At 39.8% G+C, this 25,315-nt stretch overlaps 1 protein-coding gene across 1 annotated transcript in view; it reads left to right on the forward strand.

Annotated features, from left to right (window-relative positions):
* LOC126475212 (tetratricopeptide repeat protein 1-like) overlaps nt 1-23,123 on the forward strand; it is a 35,752-nt gene extending 12,629 nt beyond the window's left edge. Inside the window, exons 3-5 of the mRNA XM_050102872.1 lie at nt 11,020-11,205; nt 22,258-22,312; nt 22,396-23,123. Of these exons, the coding sequence (XP_049958829.1) occupies nt 11,020-11,205; nt 22,258-22,312; nt 22,396-22,520 (366 nt within the window). The 3' untranslated portion in view covers nt 22,521-23,123. The remainder of the gene's footprint in view (nt 1-11,019; nt 11,206-22,257; nt 22,313-22,395) is intronic.
* The last annotated feature ends 2,192 nt before the right edge of the window (nt 23,124-25,315 follow it).

The raw sequence follows: 25,315 nt of genomic DNA on the forward strand, positions 1-25,315 counted from the left end.
ATACATATTGCCTCCTTAATGACGCAATCCTTGAAAGATGATGCTGGGGATGAAACCTCCGTCGTTTCATAAATAATGCGATCTCCTATATTCAGACAGTATTTTGTGATTGCCGACATCTCCAATTGGTGTAGGTATGTATGAAGTTGATGTTTATCACAGCGGATCTTGTACTATGTGACATGTCTGGCCTATATATGCCACTCAACATTGACATGTTTGAGTACGGCGCCATCTATCTGCCAGTCACTGTGCATATGCGTTTTTCGTGCATGTGTTCTATATATAGGCGCATTGACATGTGGATACTGTCAGTCGTACCTAGCCACGAGCAAGGTTCAACCACCTGAAGGTGTCGGACAGTTGCTCTGAGAAAATATTGTGAAATTTGCACATCATCATCTGGCAGCAAACCCATGAAGACTGTTTACAACATATCCTCTGGAAAAGCTTGAAGAGTCACATCTGGTACTCTTATGGAGAGGAGATGCCAAAGAACATATGCGAGTTCAACAAGTTACACCTCAAGAGAGGTAGATTGTTAAGCACCCATGCATTTTATCTGAGATGCTGCGACAAGCGAATCATTCCCGTGTTTGTTGAGTTTAAACTATGTTGAAAATCACTAATATTCTCATTCCACAGGTCTCAGCCAGTTGACAGAAAATTTAAGCACAATGTTTAAGGAAGATTAAATTGTGGGAGGGACTGACGGCAGTTTAGGATGGTATTAGCCGTATGATATTGCTTGTAATTTGGGCAAAATTGCTCCTGAGATTCTCACTGCTGATGTTTGCTTTGTGCAGCACTCCGATCCTGGTCTCAGACACACATTTAATCTGCCATAAAGTTTCAAATCAGGGCACACTGAAGACTGAAAATTCATTCTGGAGATATGTGGTTGAATTGTTGGCCACTACGTACCTACAGGAGATGAAATGTCAGTGCTGCTGATAGACACACAGAAAAGTACACACACTATTCCAACTTTCAGAACTCCTGGAGGAGTGGAGAGCTGTAGAGTGGGGAAAGATTGAAAAGGAAAAGCAAGTTACTCCAATACCAGGATAAGAGAGACCTACCTATTTTCAGGTCAAGGGGACATCTTTTGAATATTTTTTCAGATGTTGAATATTCATCCAGAAAACATAAATGCATTTTCACAGTAATGATATTTATGGAACCAGAGAGAAACTTCTTTTTCTCTGCTTCTACTTGATCAATGCTTAAAACGATCTAGTCATGCAACAATGCTTTCTTTACATTTTTTACTTCAGCATTTTGCTCTAAGTGTTTCAGGAACCCATTATACTTTATGTGGAAGGCATTGTAAACCCAATCAAAAGTAAATTCTATTCCATACCACACACAGATCTGAATCTTACGCGAACATATCGCAAAATTGTATTTGTATGACTGATTCTCACTTGGAAAGTCCTAGGCTCTCAACACACAGGATGAAGTGAAAAATTTTTCAGTTATTCTGTAGCAAATGCCCATGCCCCAGCTGCGCAAGCAGAGGAAGAAGAAAGCGACCTGTTCTATGAACTGGAAAGAACATATGATGACTGCCCTGTGTACAACCTTAAAATAGTTGTTGGTGATCTAAATACTCAAATGGGAAGGGAACAGATTTTTAAACCAATGATTGGAACCCACAGTAAACAAATCACAAGTAGTGGTAATGGAACAGTGCTCATATTATTGTTGGTTCTTCACTGTTCCCATACAAAGATATACACAAAGTAACATGAAAGTCATGAAATGGGAACATTGTTAAGCAGACTGATCATGTGTTGACTGATGCAAGGTGCAAGTAGGACCTTTTGGACTTGGGGAGCCGCAGAGGCCCAAATGTAGATTCAGACCACTTTTTACTATGGGTCTGAGTGAGGGCTGGAATTTTCAATATGTATAAAGGAAACAAAACCAACAAACAGGAACACAATGTAATAGCTCTAGAATCATCTACAATTAGAAAGTAGCACCAGGAATAAAATCACAGATCCCTGGGTTGGTACCCACACCTGCTGATAATGCTATGATAATGGAGGACACAGAACCAACAATTTTGGCAGCCAGCAAACTGGGTATGATGGCTGTTGACAGGGGGTGCTCACACTATATGTATGAGGGTTGCCCAAAAAGTAATGCACCAGAATTTTTTTCTCAGTCAAAAACAATGCTACAAATGCGAAACGTTACATATGTAAGTCTCCTGATTGAGCGTGCCAAGTTTCCGTCACTTCTGACAGAAAGGGTAGCTGCAGGACAGTTTCAAAATGGTGTCTGTAGGTGATGTATGTTACAAGCAACATACCATTATTGAATTTTTCACTGCAGAGAAAGAACTGTGGGGAATATTCACAAATCCTTGTGTAAATTCTGTGGATAGAAGTACAGTTAGTCGCTGGGCATGGAGGGTGAGGTCATCAGAAGGTGGTTTGGCAGAGCTCCAATATTTGTGGTTTGATGGAGCTCCAAGATTTGCAGCAGTCAGGGAGATCATCCTCAGTTGTCACACTTGACTTGTTGCAGTCAGCTGATGTCATTCTCAAGGACAGATTAAAGGATGCTGTTCGTTAAAGACATTTTGACAACGATGAGGTGGTGATTCACACAGTGAAGGACTGTCTTTGCCACCAGGATAAGAATTGGTACTGACAGGGCACACACACACTTGTTTCACGCTGGAGGAAGGCCATAGAATGGGATGCAGATTACGTGGAAAAATGGGGTGTGTAGATAAAACACCATTCTTTCATCTGTGTAATTTTCATTATGTTCAATAAAGAATTGTTGAAGGAAAAAATGTGGTGCATTACTTTCTGGACAAGCATCATACAAGAAAGAGCCTCTAGTTTCCAATATACCAAGTTAAGGTGTATGCTGACTCGAGTCAGTTGTATGTTTAGTAGCTCAGCAACATTTATGTTTGCATGTTTAGGGGATCTCTTTTTCTTTGATCTCTTGATTATATATGTTGTTGACGTTCTGGCTTGTGTTCTGGCTTGTTCTTTGTGGTTGTTATAATTCCCGCAGTTGATGAATTGGTGCAGCTAGGATAGAAAACTTGGAAGGACTGAAGAGTGTGACAACTCTGAGGATAAATGAAAAATAATAAAGACTGTAACAGTGATGTCAGGAAATGAAACACTGGGAACTGAAGCAAGGTGCATAAGACGTCCATGGCTTGATACTGAGTGTGAGATAGCAACAGGGGCAAAGAATGTAGCATATAGAACAACACTACAGTCAAATTGTATAAGAGCACAAATGGAAGTTGAGGTGGGGTTGGAGGGGGGGGGGGGGGGACTATGAAAGCAGACATTAAAGAACTAGTGTGAAATGTATTTGCATTTGCAAATATGGACAACCATCAACTGTATAATGGGGTAACAACAATGCAAATTTGTTGCGAGCCGATTTCCCACTTATCGCAAGTGGTCACCTTTAACCGTTTGGCTATTCGAGCATGCTCCACGGCCAGATCCAAAATTCCATATATCATCAACCATGTGGCTACAACCTGCACTCTTGCATCCATTATGGATATTCCTGTACAGAGAATTTTAATTGAAAGCCACTTGCCCAATGTTGGCGGATAAATATGGTATTGCAGTGCTTGTAATGTTCAGAAATACAATGCTCTCCCCTGTACAGGAATGTACGAGTGCAGGTTGTAGACACATGGCTGATGACATGTAGAGGTTTGAATCTGGCCGTGGAGCATGCCTGAATAGCGTAATGCTAAAGGGACCACTTGCAATAAGTGGGAAATCTGGGTTTGAATCGTGGTTCCAATAAAAATTTTCATTGTCATTATTCCATTATACACCTGATGGTTGTCAATATTAACAATTGTGAATAGATTTCACGAATTTCATAGTGCTCCTATTGTGTATGTTTCTTCGGATGCATCATACTTCTGAACAGCACAGCTACAGCAATATTGTATCGAAGAACTGGAGTTTCAGAATAACGAGAACGATGTGAAAAAATTTTGTAGGAAGGTAAATGCTGCCTGCAAATCCTTTAATGGAAAAACTAGCTTGGTAAAGGATGAAACAGGTAAAATCATTAGTGAAGGGAGAGAGAGGGGTGAGAGATGGTGCTGACATTTTGATAAACCATGGAATGATACCAAGAGATCTCGTGAAGTACAAGGATTAAATGAAATGTAATTGGATGGATAAAAATCTATTCAACAAGCAGCAGCAGCAGGAGAAAACATACATAATGCTATTGAAATGTGCAAGCTTTTGGAGTAAGTGTGTTGTTTCACAGGGTTAGCCACCTGTGAAATGACGCGTTGTGTACCACCTGTTGTGTAAACATTGTTTGGTCTTTTACATTGGCATGACCACCACCAATTTATCAGTATAAATAGGCATAGGTAGAGGGTGTATACTAGAAACACACAATATCCTGTTGCTGAACATGCTCAACAACATGACAGTCGTGACCCTCGTGCCTGTTTCACTATATGTGCCATCTGGATTTTTCCATCAGACACCAGTTTCTCAGAACTCCACGAGTGGGAACTGGCCTTACACCATGTCCCACCTAGCCTTCTCTCCACTACTGGGGGATTTTCTCCTCATTCCATACTGAAATGACCAGTTTTAGGAGAACTTGTTCTAATCTAAGGTCACCTTGCCTGAAAAATTCTGCCAGAATATTGTGTGTCCCTGGTAACCTATTGTTCATCAATTTCTTCAAAGCAATTCTCGTCTCTTCTAGATCTGGTAGGCATTTCCATTAATTTCTACACTTTCAGCATTTTTTTCTCAGTAACTATTCCTTTCTTCACTCCCTTTTCATTTTCTATATATATATTTTTTTTCTGACCTGGCTATTTTTCCCTGCCCTCCACCTGTTTATTAACTCTTGCATGGTGTTTTGTCACTAATCTCTCTCTTGCATGTTACCCTATCTTCCACCTTTAAGCTCACAGGTTTTCAAAGCTTGTCCCGTGCAGTCCCCAACAATCAGTCTTCCCTTCTCATCATGTCCGGTGAGTCTCTCCTGACCCAGGCTTCCAGGTGACTTTTACAGTGCTCTCCATTTTCTAAACCTCACCAGCATTTTCCTTCACCGCTATTCCTTCCCCCTCAACCCTTCTGCCAGGAGGAGGAGCCACCGGCTCCAAAAGCTTGGAAATTTCAATATTTTTATTTGTGTTTTCTTGTGCTGCCTCTTGCTGAGTAGATTTTTTAATCATCCAGTTACATTATATTTTCAAAAATTGATTGTTTTCATTTCGAATGAGTTGGACAAAATTACTTGCCTACCAGATCTAGAAGAGACGAGAATTGCTTTGAAGAAATTGATGAACAATAGGTTACCAGGGACACACAATATTCTGGCAGAATTTTTCAGGCAAGGTGACCTTAGATTAGAACAAGTTCTCCTAAAACTGGTCATTTCAGTATGGAATGAGGAGAAAATCCCCCAGTAGTGGAGAGAAGGAAATATGTGCTCTGCATACTAGAAAGAAGATAGTTTGGAATGTGACAACTATCAAGGAAGTATGCTGCTAAACTAGGGATATAAAGTATTCTCCAACATACTGTTCGACCACTTCCTCCCCATTGATCAGAGAGACTGGCTCATATCAATGTGAATTTCACCAGCGCAATCAATACTAGATCAGGTAGACATCCTAAGACAAATTTTAGAAAAGAGAATTGAATTCTGGATTGGCATGCATCACTTTTGCATCAGCTACAAGTCAGCATATGGTAGCCTAAACAGATAGCAACTGCACTATGCTTTGACCAAACTTGTAACTACCGGAAAATCATTAAGGATTGTGAGAATGACAATGTATGCGGTACATAAGCAAATCTACTGTTCAGGGAAATGATATTTTGTAAATCAGTACAGCTACTTAGTTTATGCCGACAACGTAGATATAGTCACAAGAACTATAAAGGGAATGAAGAAGACATTCAGCATTTGGGAAGGCCGGTGAGAATATAGGATTTGAATATCAACAAGAAGAAAGTGCCACCCCCAATAACATTGGGCGATTATACTTTTGAGAGAATTGAGCAGTTTCAGTATCTGGGAAAACAGTCAGGCACTTCAGCGACACCTCTTATGAAATTAAACAGAGATTAATACCAGCCAACAAAGCCTATTTTACATTAAAAAACTATTTTTCTCAAGACTCTTAACTCATAGTATCAAGTTAACAATTAATGAAACTGTTATGAGAACAGTGTTTACATATGCTTCAGAAACTTCCATCATTATAATTAAAAGATGTTGGAATGCTAGATGCCTTTGACGGAAGGTATTTCGAATAAGTGTTGGTCCAATCTGTGAAAGAGGAAAATGGAGGAGGTACAGTCATGAGCTGTACAGTATATGTAAAGATCCTCCTCCTAGAAGAATAGTGAAATAAGCCAAATGGAGATAGGGTGAGCACGTGGCACGGATAAGTAATATGGAAGTAAAGAAATGAATAGTAGATGGAAATCTAGGGGTGTCAGAGAGGACAGCGTCAACCAAGGACCAGATGGAATCAGGGAGGACCAGCAGAAAATGGAGTGTACAAGGAAAACTCGATTGTTGAACAGTGATATCAGACAAAGAATTGTTGAAGAGGCTGTAGAACCATAGAAGAGTAATTTCAAGAGCCTGTGCCCCATTGTGTGGTAGGTATTGTAGTTCCAATCAAAACTAAACTTTGTCCCATATCATACAAAAGTTTGAATCTCACACGGACATATTGCAAAACTGTGTTTGGATGTCTGATACTCTCTTCCAAAGTTCTTGTACTGGCTATCATGTATACCTGACACAGAGAATCTACATTGTCACGATAGTACAATGAGTACCTTTGCTTACAATTACATACCAATCAATCTACCTCATTGTCTTTGACTTCATCCTGGATGTACAAATACATAGAATATTATTCTGTGATGCAGCTGAGTTAATTACGTTCATCCTTGCTATGCTGGGACATTTGTTAACAAAGTGCCACTTATAAAACCACAGTCTTCGAAACGAACCTGCATATCTGTTTATCCAATGAATTTCAGTCACACTAAAAAAACATTGGCCAAGTGCGAATAGGACATGTGCACTAAGGGTTCTATACAAATTTTTAAGTTCATTCATCCTGTGAATTGAGAATCTCAAAGCATTTTGCCTGTTATCAATATAGATACTGGCAGGATATTGGTCCCAGAAATTCAAAGATCCTATCAAAATCTTTACGGTAGTTCCTCAGCCCAGCCCGGATGTACAAAAAGAAGTGAACAGGGTACTTCAGTTCATACTAAAACATGATTACAACTTACATTTTGTGTTTGCATCCAGTAATGTTTTTCTATTATGCTTTTGACAGATAGATGATAAATGAAATGTATGTTCAAATGGCAAAAGAGATATTTTATTGATGTAAGTACATGTTAACAAGTTTCAGATTTTTTGCTTTAGTTGTACTGTGGAACTTTGCTTCTTGGAGAATTTCCTGATTCTAGGACAATGGGAAGTACCCTATAGGTTTTGATGAGTGAATTTGCGAGTATCAAAATATGTGACATAAATGACCAAATCTTTTGATTGTATTGACTTAGAAGCTTAAATGTTTTACACAGCCAAGGGACTATAGACATTAGTATCTGACATAAAAATGAAGTTGATACAACAACATATTCCAGAGAAAAAGGGGTCTTAAAAGATGGATGGACAGATGGATAAAAAAATTACAATTTTTTTTCTGTTTGTTATAAATACAAGTTAACAATTTCATATTTTTTCCTTTACTTGTACACAATACCTTGCTTCTTGCAAAATTTCATGATTATGGGTCAATAGGAAACACACTAGAGGTTTTGAGGAGTGAGTTTTCGAGTATGAAAGTACATGACATTAATGGCCGTATCTTTTGCGTGCAGTGATTCAGACACTTATAATTTTTGTGTCGCCAACGGACAATAGGCCTTAGTATGTGACATAAATTTGAACTTGATACACCAAACTGTTCCAGAGACAAAGGGTCTTAACAGACGGATGGACAGAAAGACAGATGGGTTAAAAAAGACCAAAGAAATATTTTTTGTGTGTGGTATAGTCACAAATTAGCAATTTCCAGATTTTTTTCTTTACGTGTACTGTGAAACCTTGCTTTGTGCCAAATTTCACGATTCCAAGTCAACAGGAAGGACAATATAGATTTTGATGTGTGGTATTTCAAGTGTCGAAGTATGCGACATAACTGGCGGTATGGTTTGACATCTTTGACTTAGAAGCTTACAATGTTTGTGCCACAAAGAGACGATAGACCTTGGTATGTGACATAAATTGGAACTTGATACGCCACTAGGAAAAAGGGTCTTAGATAGAACCTGTTGGCAGATTTTTACATATTTTTCAAATTTGTGTATATGGTTACTGCAAATGTCAGCCATGTTCAAAGTTGTACGCTTCTTACCCGCCCATGTATCCAAGGCTGTCTCGAAGTACAAAGACATCAGAAAGAAGATCCTAAACACAGGTAATTACCATACCTTCAAATGAAGTCACCCTTAGAGGTGACGAAACCTGGTCAAGGTACATAGAAAAACTATGCAACCGGTTGGCAGATTTTTACATATCTTTCAGAAGTCTTAGATAGAGACAGACAGACGGATGGATAAAAATGAAAAAAAAAATATTTTTGTGTATTATATAGTTACAAATTAACAATTTTTTTATTTTTTTCCTGCATTTGTACTGTGAAATGTTGCTTTTTACCAAATTTTGAGGTTCTAGGTTAACGGGAACCAGTCTATAGGTTTTGATTAGCGAGTTTTTGAGTATCAAAGTATGTGACATAAATGGCCATATCTTTTTTATTGCATTGACTTAGAAGCTTAAAATTTTTATACCCGCAAGGGACCATAGACTTTAATGTGTAACATAAACTTGAGCTTGATACATCTACCTGTTCATGAGAAAACGAGTTCTTAACAGTCGGACAGACAGATAGATGGACAACAAAGTGATCATGTAAGGCTTCCATTTTTACAGAATATGTGAAACCATTACATGTAAAGTTTGAGCTGCAAAATCTGACTTCTTCTCAGTTTTTCTGTGATGGGATCTGCTGCAGAGTTTTTTGTCAAAGGCATACATCCCATTTTCTTTTCTGAAAGGCAAGTTTTAACTGTCTCAAGACTTGACATTATGCTTCAGCTTTAATTGTTCTAATAGGAGCCATAAAATCCATCAGAAGAATTTTGTGTGTCAGAAAACAAGAGCAGAGTTTTTTGTTACAGAATTCAAATTTTGTGTTCTTTGAAGCATTTGTGTAGTGCTATTACACTGCCTTGTATAGAGTCATGGATGTAATGAAACACTGTATGAAGGCCAGTATCTTTGAAATCAGCAGTTATTCTCTTTTTTCGTGCTCATTGTGTGTGGAAGAAACCTCCAGATTTGTATTTGAGAGTGTGCAAATGTGTTATTCCCAGTTACATCTGTTTATCGTGAATTAATCCTGTCCTCCTCATATTTATATTAGATAAGGATATTATGTTGTGTCGTGGTTCCCCATGTTAAGTTTGACTAAGGATCATAAGGTTTTGGAGCACACTCTTTATTTGTTCCAGGATTTTTTGTGGCATTTAACAGAACTTTTACCTGAATGTGGAGAATATCAAGAAGTCCTATCATTCAGTTTTTTTGGTGTAGGAAGTGTGACCAAACCATTATCAATAGTACCAAGTGCTAACTGTATCATGGTTGAACTCTGTTATGGTTGTTGGTTGTAATATTTGCATATGCTGTATCAAATTTATTGTAATCTTCACTAGAGTGTGAACAAATATGAGTTGTACACAAAATCTTTCCAGTAGTTTCAGTAACAGATCAAATTGCATATTAGCCCGCAAAACCAGCAATAGTAATTCCAGATTGAAATTAGTATAACTCCAAGCATGACTACTTCATTGTGCATGCATTTTACATTTTTGTTTTTCCTCCTCCCACTGGACAATCACTTGTTGAAGCAGGATTCACCATGTACTCTATGGGATTCTGGATTGTGTTGTACATTGCTAGACTTGCTGTTGTGCTTTTATTTTCAGGTACAAAATAGCTTTATCATTGGTACTAGGTCATATGGCTACAATACATAATACTAGTTGCTTTCTTGCCAAGTACAGTGATGGTATACACTTTAAACTTTATTAAGACTTCAAGCTTGTCACATCATTTCCACCACCCAATACTTTAGCTAACTGGAACTTAAGTCATGCTGGTCTCATAATTTGTAAACATAGTGACAGTTCTCTGAATGTTAAGTATAAACTAAATGTATATAGTTATGAGTATTTTGCATTGCTGTTGTTGGGATATTTATGTTTAATTTCTATTTGGCAATTTATTTTCCATTACCTCAAGAATAAGAATAGGATAGGTTTTCAGTGGTCATGCTTGCAGAGAGAGAGAGAGAGAGAGAGAGAGAGAGAGAGATTCTATACAAGTGTGTGTGTGTGTGTGTGTGTGTGTGTGTGTGTGTGTGTGTGTGTGTGTGTGTGTGTGTGTGACACAGTCTTGAGTGAACAGACCTGATAGATGTTAATTGATATGGGTTTTAAGTAATTGCATGTAACATGTGTCTACATTCTGGAAATGCTTAGTGAATGGAGGACATCGGTAATTTTGTTTATGAAAATACGCAAATATTAATGGGACAATTTAGAGACTGAGCTAGTCAAGTTACTGTTGGCAGAACGTATTCTTAGGTGTTTGTGATTGTCCAAATTCATAAAACTTTATGATATACTTGAAAGAACTTACGATATTACATGTGTTGGATTGAAGCAATTATTTTTCTTGATGATTGAGGCATTTGTCACTGGCGATATCTAGGATAGAAATTACATTTTTCTGTAATTCGTCACTGCACTTGCATTATATTTTAATAATGTTATCTATTACCTCTGCAGTTTTGACTAATGATTTTGTTGTAAAAGGTTGTATCATTATTTTAATAAGTTTTTCATTATTCTACAGGACTTGAAGAAAGAAGCTGTTGAAGATTGCAGTAAAGCCATTGAATTAAATCCAACATATGTGAAAGCACTCTTGCGTAGGGCACAGGCACAGGAGTCACTAGAGAAACTTGATGAAGCCTTTGAGGATTACAAAAAAATACTTGAGATTGAGCCAAGCCACAAAGAAGCAAAGGCAGCTGTTCAGGTGATTAAACTTTTCAATGCATATAACATTTTTCACTAGTATTAATGGCTTAGAAATAATGAGACTGTCATATAACAACAAAACAATCACTTCTCTTTGCCCTCACAAACCCTGTACTCTGTTCTAGGCTTCTCTCTAAAGAAAATGCTTGGCAGAACTGGGAATCAAACCTGGTCCCCCTGTGCCTCAGCCACAATTATTGACAGCTCAGCTGTAGACACAGATGTGAAACCACTAAAATCCAATAACATTTATGAAGTTCGAACTTACTGATGGAAGATAGGACCAATAACTTCGGTATTCATTATTTTTATATCTGTCACAGTTGAGATAACAGTTATTTCTTTCTGGTTACTAATTTCGAACCACGGCATCAGTTTTCAAACCATAGCCTTAGATGTAGATGTAATCGTACAGTCCACCAATTTGTATATGCGAGTAACCAATTTTTCATTACTTGTCACTGGTAATCATTACATGAATTAAAAATGTTAAATTATATGAATGTGTGGTGTCTGTTCTTCTTACGTGTCTGAAAGAACACACACCGCACATTCATATAATTGATTTGCCATTGTGGGCAATGTGTCCACAATATCCAGGGTGGATGCGCATTTCGTTCAACCTCCTGTGGCAGTCTAAAATTAGTGAGCTTGGAGGTCATGGATGGGGACTACGGATAGATGGTACTAGGTGGGAATGTGGGTCAGCCAGGGAGCATGGCAAGGTAGTCCACACATTTATGATAAACACTGTGTCTGGATGGCACATTGGTTAATGCAACTGCCTAGTAAGCAGAAGAGCCCAAGTTCGAGTCCCAGTCCGGCACACATTTTCACTCACTGCTGCTGATTCCACATAAAGTCCCAATGCCACTTATTCCACATAAAGCCCCAATGCAAGTGATATCAATAGTTCCTTCCCTTTCATTTCCTTTCTACATCACGTTGCATACTATAATGTGTATCACAGCTGCAGATTTTGCATGGTGTCTGTTCTTTCAGACAGACACCATGTACTGCGGATAGGTGGCGCTGGGTGGGAATGTGGGTCAGCCAGTGAGTGTGCCGAGATAGTTCGCGCATTTGCGACAGAAACACTGTGTCCAGGTGGCAAAGTGGTTAACGCTACTGTGTAGTAAGCAGGATATCCTGTGTTCGTGTCTGGATCCGGCACACATTTTCACTCACTGCCGCTGATTCTGCAAAAAGTCCTGACACAGTTGTATCAATAGTTTCTTCCCTTCCCTTCCCTTCCCTTCCCTTCCCTTCCCTTCCCTTCCCCGTTCCCTCTTTGCCCTTCCCCCTTCAAGTTACAAAATTGTAAGCTTCATATGAGTATACAGTGTGATTTCTTTCCAATGTAATGGGTTTGCTGTGTTTGATTGGCAAGGAATTGCAATGTATACTCACATGAAGTTTAAAATTTTGTTTTCATATAGTGATTACTAGTGATGAATAATGAACATTTGGTTACTCACATGTACAATGATGGACTGTATGATTACACTTACATCTAGTGCTATGGTTTGAAACTGGACTTGATGGACCAAAACTAGTCACCACAGAGAAATGACTATTATCATATGTGTGATGGATATTGGAAGAAAATAAAAATATCCTATACATTGGTGTATTGGTCCATTTATCCTGCTAAAAATTAACCACAGCTAGAGAAAACTGAAAAAGATATTGCTATTTTTTCTTCAAAATATTCCATACTCACCTCAAAAAAGTGCAAAATTAGTTGTTTCGATCTCAGTGTTAGGTGGTTCTTTTTCTAGCCCACATAATCTTAGTTTGCATTACTCGTCCATACACAAGAAATTTCTCAAGTGTCACACATTTATGTATTTCCTGTGACCATAAAGTAATCCTGTCTCCTTAAAGCTTGACAGACCTTACATGTAATGATTTTGTCAGTGTCATTAAAAAGGCAAAAACTTTTCCGTGCATTTTCTCAATATGTCCAAGCATTCTGTTGGAGTTATGCTTGTCACTATCAAGTAAACTTGTCATCTGGAAAGAATTAATAGAGATATGCATCTCATCATTAATGTTTGATCAACAGTTATTGACTTTGTTATGGCTATAAAAACCAGTCATAACTTGTAAACAGCTGTATGAATTTTTGTTTATAATTTGTGAATGTTATTTTTAACCCTTTGAAAGTGGCGGACATGCTTGCTACTTGACTGCTGCATCATCATCAGTAATCCAGCTAGCTGCTTGACAAGTGCCTTGCACTGCAGCTTACCTGCACCTGTATTACCCAGAATGACCTATGTTGCTCCATGCAGAATATTTTCTTTGAGTTTGGCAATTACCGATACAACATAGATACAATGGATGTTCAAGTTATTCAGACAGTTAAGTTTCTGACTCTGAAACTTCACTGCATATAAATAATTGAAAAACTCAGAGAATTATTTTAATTGTTTCCTTGACTTAAATTATGTCTTTTGATACTATTTTAGTAGTTTATGATGAAAGCAACACTCACCTTTGGCCAGTGTTTCTTACCATCTGCTCCTCTCCATGTATTCCTCACTGTTTTAACTGAAGGAATAGTAAAACAAATCACAACTTACTTGAGGATCATAGTACATTAATTGTAAAGGGAACAACCACAATATAAACTTTTTCACTCCAGTTTATTGAATGCATTTCATGTGAGCTTTTTGTCATTTTATGTATAATTTATTCTTTAAACTATAACAGAGGGCTTAATCAAAGGATATATTTTCCAGCTGCAATAAGTACACTGTATAAATAGTGTTAGTAAAGCACAAATATTGCTGCCCTGGGTAGTAGCTAATCAAAATGCTATTTTAATTTTGATTTACTTTTTGTAAACTTTAAATAGTTGACCATCTACGAATGACTTTCTTTTGAGCAGTGATGCTTAATGTTTATGTTTTTTTTATATCCAATCTGAAATAAACACTTCAGAATCCAAAATGTCAAACAGTTCCTGTTCGTCAGTGCTAATTTAACTTCTCTCCCCATTAAATTGAAGTTAAATTATTATGACTGAATTATATTTTGTTACTTGAGTGGAAACTTTTGGGCAAGAGAAGTCGCTCCTCCATTATTTTAACACAGATATATCCCACACTTCCTGCTATACATTTAATTCCTAATTGAATTCTCAAGTGTATAAAACAAAATTATTAGACAGTTACAGTTCATAATCATACTATGTCTGCCTCTCGATGTCGAGGTTAGCACCTGGAATAAAATTTCTTTAGCTCTGCAGAATGCCAGCAATCCTTGACTCTGAAAATTCATAACATAGTCAGAGGCACAATCGTATGCCATGGGGAAGCCGTCTTGGGTGCTATGATGTATTCACTCTGCAGCATGGGAATCAGTGTCAAAGTTGTGTATTAATTTCAATAAAAATCCAAAAATTAATCTCTCAAAATAGAGCATAAATGAATGTGTTGCAGGCTTTACTGATTTTCTAGGATACAAAGTTCGCTTCTAGTTACGACCTATCAAATAATGTTCTTCTGAGCCACGGACAAGGGAGAAGTTAAAATACCCAAAGAATAAAATGTGTCTTTTCCATTAATGAAATTATATTTTTCCATAAATGATTTTCAAAGCTACATTTCAGGCTACATTATCCTCTTGTATGAGATGAAATGTTATCATAATCAATTAAATTTCATTCCATATTCGGAATGGCAGCTTACAACAATGCCGCTAATTACAGTTCCACTGCAATCCTACTCTCCACAATTCTAATCAGAAGTCAGCCTGTCCATTGTACAAGTAATGTTCCACATTATATCCACAAAGTTTTTATATCATGAGTCAGAGATAATCTGTCTTTCACAGTTGTAATGAGTCTTTGACCCGTATAGATGACTTACACAGTTACGCAAAAACATTTGCTCTTAAAAAAAAGACAGAGAAAATGGTGATACTACATGAGCACAGAAACTCCTCCATAAACAACTTTCAAGGGAGATGTCTAAGTACTAGAAAAAAACTCTTCAAATATATAACATTACATTTTTAGCATATAATTCCAATAAAATTTCACTAGGTAACCTTCAAAATTAAAAAAAATCAATGTCTCTGAGCCCTTTTCATTGGTGCCCAAGTAATAGTTACACATTGGAAGTAGTCAGATAAGTACAATTGTGCTTCATTGACAAAATGTGTGCTGGGTTTCATTTGTGTACTTCGTAACAGATATTACTGCATCATAAACGCATGAAGTCTGTGTTTTTCAGCCCAGAAATTCATCTGAAGAGAAGCTTCAAAGGCAGTTACTCAAACGTGTTCAAATTCTTTTCACTTCTTCTGTATGTACTATTCATTCTTTTCTATCTGGGCTTTGGATTGGAAATGGCAAAGTGACGGTTCTTTTTTGAGTTCGTGCATGGTGCACATGGGGCCCCGAGCTATTGCATCGCATTCTTCATTCCCTAGCTGCGTTTCCTTCTCCCTAACCCCTCCTTCCCTATCCCCACTCCTTCCCCTCTCTTGGAGTTCTGATTTATGTCGACCTGGCTATTCCCCTGGTTTCCTGTATGGGTTGCAATTTTGTTCCTTTTGCCTGTTCTTTTGTGCTTTTGGTGTTAAGGTCACCACTTGAGGTTTGACCTCCACTTCAGAATTTCCTGTTTTTAGTGTAAGCCATATGGAGAAGTACTCCCTCCGAGTATCTAAGGTGTGGATCTCTCACCCACCCACCTTCCTTCCCCTCTCCCTTCCCCACTGTAGCCCCCTTCCACCATGGTAGGTCACCAGCACGTGTAGCCACTCTGTGTGATGGGGCTGTTATGTACCCATATGGCTAAGCCCCCTGACAACACAGGGATCACACTACTGATACCTGAGCTGTTCCCTCCCAGTGTATGACACTGGACTCACATTCAGGAGGATAACGGTTCAATCCCCCATCCTGCCATCCTTATTTAGGTTTTCTGTGATTTCCCTAAGTTGCTCCAGGCAAATGCCAGGATGGTTGCTTTGAAAGGGCGCCGCAGACTTCTTCCCCGTCCTTCCCTAGTCCGATGAGACTGATGACCTTGCTGTCTGGTCACCTTCCCCAAGCAATCCAACCCTCCCCTTTTATGCCAAGGATTGGTTGCTTATCGTCTTGGAGCATCGGAACTCCCGGCAATGACCATTGTGCCAGAGGACCTTGCTGAGGCTGGGTGGCGTCCAAGGGGAGAGCCCCTGGTCAGAGTGGGTGGTATCAGGGCAGATACTTGGTGCATGAAGCATATCAAGCTGCAAAAATTTGGCCTCTCTCAAATGGCCATCTCTTCAAATGGTGAAGGATCCTTGATTGCTGCTTCGTATGATCCGGCACCCTTCCCTTCCCTGGCTACAGCATGGGAGGAGGGCCAAGCTCGCCATCTTGGGCTGAAAGCCTTTCCCCGTTACCTCGCGTGTACTAGGATGGATGGATACACATCACCACTACAAAGCCATTGTTATTCGTGGAAAATATCGAGGACAAGCTTAGTGGAGTGGAGTCTATGTGTAAGATGCCTCGGGCTCCCTGTTGATCAAAGCTTCTTCTGCCACTCAGTCCACAGCTATTCGTGCCTGTAATCATCTTGGCAATGTCCCGGTGTCTTGTCACTCCTGACCTATCCCTGAATATGGTCCAGGGAGTAATTTTTCATAGGGACCTCATCCTGCAAACTGATGAGGAACTTTGGGCTAATCTGGCGTTCATTTTGTTCTATGTGTGCAGAAGGGTTGCAAAGACAACTGCACTGATACTGGTGCCTTCATTCTGGCATTTGAGGTGATACCCTCCCAGAGAAGGCCAAGGTTATGTGCTACAGATGTGAGGTGAAGCCGTGCACCCCTCCACCTATGCTGTGCTTTCGGTGCTTCTGTTTTAGGCACATGTCTTTCCGCTGTACGGCAGACCCTTTGTGTGGTGACTGTTGCCACTCACTCCATGAGGTAAGCCCCTGTGTTCTGCCGCCTGTGTGTGTGTGTGTGTGTGTGTGTGTGTGTGTGTGTGTGTGTGTGTGTGTCAATTCTGCTGACTGCCAATCCCCTCTCTTGCCGAATTGCCCGGCTTACAAGAGAGAAAAGAAGATCCAAGAATACAAGTCCCTGCATTGCCTGTCTTAAGCTGAGGCTCGCCAGAAGTATGAGAGACTCCATCCAGTGTCACTATCTTCAAATTTTGCCTCTGTTACTTCCTTTCCTCCTCCTCCTCCCTTGTCCTTACCCCAGCCCCATCCCACTCTCCCCTCCCCCTCCCCCTCCCCTGCAGTTCCCGCAACCTCCTATCAGGGAGCTGCTCTCCATTTCCGGCCGAAGAAGCGCCCCCTTTCTTCAACATCTGCCGGTGATGGGGCTCCCTCCCAGGACCCCTCTCCCCAGCGTATCTCAGGCCAAAAGACTGTTACCACCACTCGGCCATGAGGTGCACCATCTGTGTGCCCCAAGGTTGCCTGATCTCTTTTGGTTCCTGTACTCATCCTGTGCCCTGCCCTCCTCCACCTCAGAAAGAGAAGAAGAAGAAACATAAATCCCAAGACAAGGCACCCCCGTGGCCCGGGAGGTGCCATCTCCCCCCTCGCAACCTGAGTCTGACATGTTATTTGTGGATGTCACCCCATCCCTGTAGGTGACAACTACGACCAAGTGACCTGACCTCCTCGGCTTCTTCACGTCTACCTTGGATCCAGGTTCATCCAATGGAATTGCAATGGATACTATCGTCACCTACAGGAAATGCAATGTCTTGTCTCTCTTATTCTGCATTCTGTCTCGTTCTTCAAAAAACATATTTCCATGATGACCACTCTCCAACTTTTCGTGGTTATTGGGCATTCTGTCAGAACTGTGCTGGTCCTGGGGTGGCGTATGGTGGGGTCTGCACTTTGGTTTGCTCCTATGTCATTAGTGACTGGATCCCCCTATGTACCACCTTGGAAGCGACTCTGGAAATCACCATTTGCAATGTCTACCTCCCTCCAGGTTGGCCACTTGTTTATGTTGCACTGTCTACCTTAATCCAGCAACTCCGACCCCCATTTCTCCTCCTTGGGGACTGCAATGCCCACCATCCACTGTGAGCGAGTGTCACTGCAGCGGGTAGGGGTATCCTAATTGATCAACTTATCACGGACCTCGATTTGTGTCTCCTCAATGATGGTTCCCCTATCGACTTTAGTGCCACTCATGGCACCTTTTCTGCTATCAATCTCACGATCTCCTTCTCTGCCCTCATGGCTTCCCTACATTGGTCATCACATGATTACCTTCGTAACAGTGACCACTTTCCAGTGATTTTATCGTTCCCCCTGCTGCTGCCAGGCAGACAGGCCCACACATTGGGCATTCTGCAGGGCCAGTTGGCCTTTATATATGTCTGCTGTCCACTTTAGCACTGCCTTCTCAAACTCCATTGATGTAGCTGTGCAAAGCTTCTCTGCCTTTCTTCCTTATGCTGCTGGCGCTGCTGTCCCCCTATCTTCATGTCCCCCTCATCGCCCACCAGTATCGTGGTGCACCAAGGATGTCACAGTCGCTGTCCATGACCACCAACAGGCACTGCAGCAATTGAAGCGATAACCTTCACAGCCCAACCTCCTCACTTTTAAGCATCTCCGTGCTAAGGCTCCTTACCTTATTAAGCTAAGTAAAAAGGAATGCTGGGTGCTTTGTTTCTTATGCAGTCACCATTCACCAATTCCCTGACCATCCCAAGTATGCTGTGCTCTTCGCCAATGAGGGATGTCTCCCTCCTAACACCTGCCCATCGGTGGGATTGCCGGTTGGCATGCTCCCCACTTCCCCCTCTCAGAATCTCCATCTCCACTCACTGGACTGTACCCCATGTCTTTCCTCCCTTACCTCCCTCCTTGGATGGTGCCTAAACCACAGATTGGGACTGATCTATTCCAGGGTCCTAAGGTCTGTCACTCCTATAGTTTTCCAGCGTCTTGTCTGTGCCATCCTTGCAGAGTTTCAGGGTGCCACCATCTTTTACACTGATGGTTCTAAGACCATAGATAAGGTGGGATATGCTTTCATGCCTTCTACTGGCTTCGAACACCATTTACTGCCAGGATCATGTAGTGTGTTCACAGCAGAGCTAGCCATTCACGTGGCCCTCCTTTTTGTTTCTCAGGCCTCCCTCCACAGTGTTTTAATTTGTTCAGTCTCCATGAGCAGCTGCAGGCTATTGGTCAATGCTACTCTTGTCACCCTTTGGTCTCTACAATCCATGACCTTCTCTTTGCCATTGAGCATGCCACCTGTTCATTGTCTTTCTCTGGGTCCTAAGTCATGTGGGCATCCCAGGGAATGAATTGGCCAACTGTTTGGCTAGAGAAGCAGATACATACCCCCATTTCCTTTCATGATTCCAGCTGCGGATATGGGGATCTATGTCAAATCTCACTTTGCCTTACAGTGGGATGCCATCTGGAGTGCTACTGCTCATAATAATAAACAACACACAATCAAGGAGTCCACTGCAGTTTGGGGCACTTCTCTCTGCCCCTCTCGGAAGGAGTCCACTGTTTTATTCTGTTTACGCATTGGCCACACCCGTCTCACTCATTGTTTCCTGCTACGTAATACCCACCCCCACAATGTGGTTGTGGTGTCGGACTGACAATATCTCACATATTGGTGGCATGTCCACTTCTTTCGACCCTTCATGCTAAGTATAGTCGTCCTGCTTCCTTAATTTTAATATTAGCAGACGATCCATGGATGGTTGACCTGGTCCTCAGTTTCCTCCGTGAAAGTGGGTTTTATTTCCAGATATAAGGCGCTCCTTTAGTCTTGGAGCAGGGGAGGGTAGTTGTGGTTGGGACTCCTTTTGCAGCCTTCACAGTCTGAGACCTCATCGTCACCCCCCTTTTTTCCCCCAGTTTTTAGATTTAGTCTCACCTTTTATGCTTTTACTGTGTTTGTTTAATGTTCATTCTTTTATAATTCGACTCCTCTACCTGAATCCGTCCACTTTTAGGAGACCCTCTTTCTTATATAACCCACTTTGGGATCGCATGACTGATGACCTCACCGTTTGGTCCGATACTCTCTCAATCAATCAATCAGCTACCTGACAACAGAGTTTGCATACTTGTACAAAACTCTCCACAACAATGAAACTTCAAAACCCAAATCATTTGTGCTTTCTAGACAAATAAAAGGTGAAATAGGACAATGAAAAGAACATGGGTTTGGCATTCCTAACCTTAAGCAAAAGTGCTTACTGCCCAGGTAGATAAATTCAAGGATCATTCAGATTTGAATTGCTTTTTTGGTGACAGGTAATGTTACAAAAGCAATATTTTTCTTTTTATACTTTTTGTCCTTCAACACATTTATTTACCAGAATGGCAGCTTCCTCATAAAAATATGAGTACTTCAGCAACCTATTACACATTTATTGTTGACTACTTTACCATTACTGAAGTTTTGCCCACCTGAGCCTCCTACACGAGTGAAAAAGAACGTTTGAGATATGAACAGTGAATTGCTTTGATTTTTTAGCTGGTTAAAGCTGCGGTGTGCAGCTGAAGATTGTTATTCAATAATATTGGCAGTATAGTTTCTTGCAGTAGGTAGGTTCCGTATTAACCAACTACCTGCAATATTATTCTGCATCCATCAGCCTTCCATCACAATGAAAATCAATGTGCAACACACATTTTGTATCCTGAATGACAGTCACTAGAAGTTGTGTGTCTAACGGGTTTGTTCTGGCTTTGACTGCAATTTCCCCCACACCTTTTCCCAATATCCCCCACACCCTTTCCCCTTTTAAATTTGTCTTATTTTTTTCTGGTGTATAGTGAAAACCTGAATCTTGTCACTTGAAAGTCACTTCCTGTCACTGAGGACACATGGGACCCACCTTATTGATATCTTGTGATACCAAAGATCTTTTTCTGATAATAGTATGAACACTCTCACATTCAGTGAGATGTTGACATCAGCTGAGCATTGGTAATTTTCTATATTGTTATGGTCAGTGACAATGTTTTCATTAGTCATACCCAACCATGAAGGACAATAGTGAGCTTTATCTTCAACATGGTCATGACAGTGGAAACATCACTGACCCATTCAAACACTTCGGTCTTTCCAAATAGAGCAGCTGCAAACTTTGTTTCGTCTTGTTAAAGTCTCATTGTATTTGTCATCTTCTTTAACGTGGAAATGAATAATACTGTGTTGCGCAACAAAGGGGAGATGGTTATAAGTGCTGCACTCAACTGATGGACAGCTGTTATGGAATGACAAGGGAAGAGTTGGCTTGGAATGATGTGAGTGCCCCAGCCAACAACTACTAGCAATCCATGGTGCTTCTGGCTCTTTCACCATGCACAGTGTGGAAGTTTGGCTTAAATTCGTTTGAATTGTGGACAGTGTGGTGTGTACAGAACTGGGTATGAATGTGGACCCCAGTATATAGGGCCAACATAGCATTGTAATTTCATTGTCAAGATATTACCTTATTTTGAATGCTCAGATGTTACCAGTAATTAGTTCTGAGCCTCTTGTGATCAAAAAGAAGCAATGGGAGTAAGTGTAAAAGTGATTTGCTGAAGCAGAACAGAAGTTTCCATCTAAATTAAACTCCCTGCCACATTACACCACCACCACCACCACCACCACCACCACCACATTGGGCAGTGTGTGACTGGTCCATCTGGTGTTCTGTTGGGAAAGCAGAGGTGTAATCCAGAATCTATAAATAACAGCTTCCACTTCACCAGAACAGGAGTAGAATATTTATTGAAACATTGTATTGGGGTGCATTTATCTTTTTGCTGATAATCAAGAAAATTTTGCCATATCGTTGATATGAAAACTTTACTTTAAAAGTTATTTCTTAACATAACTAATTCACCAAAACTGATGTTACCTATGGTCTCATTTTCAGTCATAGCTAAAAACATCTGGCCAAAGTCTCTTGTGAACATAATTCCCAATCATATTTATTGAAGCTATTCCATTGATAGATCAGTTTTCAGTTCACAGAGTTTGAAGTACCTTTTTTGACATCCACACTGTATAATAATTTTCTGTGTTGCAGAGATTACCATATGAGATAGAACAGAGAAATGAAAAATTGAAAACGGAGATGCTATGTAAGTAAAGCAAAATTAATTCCTATTGTCCGTGAGAACAAAAGTAACAGAACAAGCTAACGGAAGTATTGTCACTGTTTCAGCAAAACTGAAGGATTTGGGTAACATGATACTTCGACCATTCAACCTTTCAACTGAAAATTTTGAACTCAAGAAAGATCCAAACTCTGGTGGCTATTCAGTTAATTTTAAGCAGAATCCAAGATGAAAAATTGTGATAATGAATGTAATTTATTGGCACATGGACTGTTGTACAATTTTAACAGTTCTTTCTTGTGACTGCATCTTTCTGTGATATATTATATGATATTACAATATACACCAAAATAAATAAAATCTACTCATGATGCTAGTCAGTGAAAGCTAATTTTGAAGATACAAGTCAGGACCATTATTGCTTGTGATACCATTTTATTAAGTTTATTGTTTTTAAGACACATGTAGTATTAGCTAAATAGTAGGGCTGTTGGTGTAATAAGAATCCTAATTGCAAGTGTGAAAAGTTAGTGTTTTCCTTCAGCACTTCAAATTAGTTGCAAATATGTACTTATTGTGGATTTGGCAAATAACAGACAAATATGACTTCATTGAAGTATTAATGTAGATAAGTTATTAAAACAGATGAAACTATGTTAGTTTGTTAAATGTTGTGGAAACCAGTGATTAACATTGTGTGAGCACATATTATACTGCCATAGTTTTTCATCAGTTCATGAATTGTTTTCAAGGCAGAACTGTTATATATAAATAGCAGTTCTTGTGATATCATATCATTATATGATTTTGGGTAGAAGGTGCTGAGGAGTATTACGCATAGAGCTATAACTTCCAATAAATATTCATGACTACCACTGTGCAGTGATAACAAACTAAAGCTGAATTTTATTGATTCAGACAAAATTATGCATTTCCAAGTGTCAAAAGGCTGATTGACAGTGAGTTGTGTTGGTAGCATTAATTTACATTTCTTTGAAGACATCTTCTGAAATGATTAAGGTTTCCAGCAATAGGGAGGGGAAAACTAAGAAATACAAGAAGAAAGTATGCTACTATCCTCATATATCTTTTTACTTCGGATGAATTTCAGATCATTTCTGTGTCTTCAGTTGAATTGAATTAATGATTACAGACTGTAATGTAAGTTTTGTTTTTGCCTGATTTTAGTGGACACAGGTTACTTTTGAAAAACTGCGCACAGTTGCATTTTCCAGTTTTCACCTTGTGGAGATAAAAAACTGGTTACCCAAAATTGAGCATGAAACTTAGCAACACCTAGATACGTACTCTTTAAATAAATCTGCTTGATGGTTATTCAAATCACACATAATGTACCATTAAGACGGGTTTTTATGTTTTCAATTGATATTCAGTATAATTACATCAATCTCAAATATATAAAGTACACTTTTCAAAACAGTTTGGGAATTGGAGATGATATCCTGTCATATCCTGAGTTGACTGTTATGGCTGGAATGGCTGAGAGTATATGCAACAACACTATGAAAAGGGTAGATTGCTACTCATTGTAAAGATGACACATTGAGTTCCAGACAAGCACAGTGAAAAGACTATTACGCATTTGATCATCTGGCCAAAGCATTCTTTTGAAAAGAAGGCACACACACACACACACACACACACACACACACACACACACACAAAAGTAAGCAAGCAAGCAAGCAAGCAGACATCACACGCACGTGACTGCTAGCTCTGGACTCTGAAAAAGTCTGGCTGGAGCAGCTGTAGGTAATGGTCATGTGTGTGTGAGGTGTGCTTGCTTGCTTGCTTGCTGTGTGTGTGTGTGTGTGTGTGTGTGTGTGTGTGTGTACTGAGTGCATTTCTCAAAAACTGGCACCCCAAGATTTGTCTATTTTCAATCCTTATTTTTCAGTATTATACAAATAACAGTGATGTAATATCTGAATATAATCTGTCAAATTTTGATGGGATAAATGTTAGTAAATGGTATAGAGATGTCCCAAAGTAAAATTTCATGAGTGGCATTCCCAAGCACCTGGAAGACCCAATCGGTGTTTGGTCACCTGGTGCAAGTAGTTTTTCGGCTTCGGTATGTCTTCTACTTCAGTGACTTGGGCATAGATAAAGTTGAGAAAAAATGATTAGTACAGCACACACCCAGTCTCCAACTGAAGAAAATTTTGAACCTGGGAACCTGCGATTTAGTAAATAGTAAATGATGATGTGAAATTTACTGACTGTTTTTGCACAAATGGGCAAATGTAAAGCTCATTCATTATTGTACAGTAAAAAAGATGAGATGTTCGAAAAGTAATCAACCATTTTTTGTTTTGTTTTTGCTGACAGCTGGTGGATCTGAATCTAACACACTTGCATGAGCCAACCTTGAGCCTTCGTAGGCATGTGTGAATTTTTTCCTGCCTGTCGATAACATCAGTTGTTGGCAAGCAGTAGTTGAGTGACGTTGTGTGTAACGTTCATGTCAGTTTTTCATTGCAAAGGAAATGACAGAATGACTGGAGCAGCTCTACTGAATCAAAGTTTGCCAGAAACCGGGTGACAGCCAAATGGCAGCCATTCTGAAGATTCAGACAGCTTCCAGTGATGTTGCTGTGAGCATCACACAGATTAAGGAGTGGTACGTCTAGTTTAAAGAAGGCTGCACATCGGTGGAGAGAGAGCCACACTCCAGTTGGCCATCAACGTGCTGAAAAGGCCAGGCCATTGCCAAAGTGAATACTGTGTTGATGTGGGCTGGTCGTATGACTATTAGAGAAGTTGCAGAAGAGGTGGGCATCAGAACATTTTTGGCACATTCCATTGTGACCAAAGATTTGGCCGTGAAAAGAGTGTCAGTAAAATTCATGCCAAAGCTCCTCACAGCAGAGCAAAAGGAACTTTGTGTTGAAGTCTCACAGAACACACTGGACTCCACAAATAGTGACCCTGACTTCATGAATGCCATTATCACTGGTGACGAATCCTAGGTGTATGGGTATGATCTGGAAACCAAATCCCCGT

This window comes from Schistocerca serialis, chromosome 4 (assembly GCF_023864345.2).
Source record: "Schistocerca serialis cubense isolate TAMUIC-IGC-003099 chromosome 4, iqSchSeri2.2, whole genome shotgun sequence".
NCBI lineage: Eukaryota > Metazoa > Arthropoda > Insecta > Orthoptera > Acrididae > Schistocerca > Schistocerca serialis.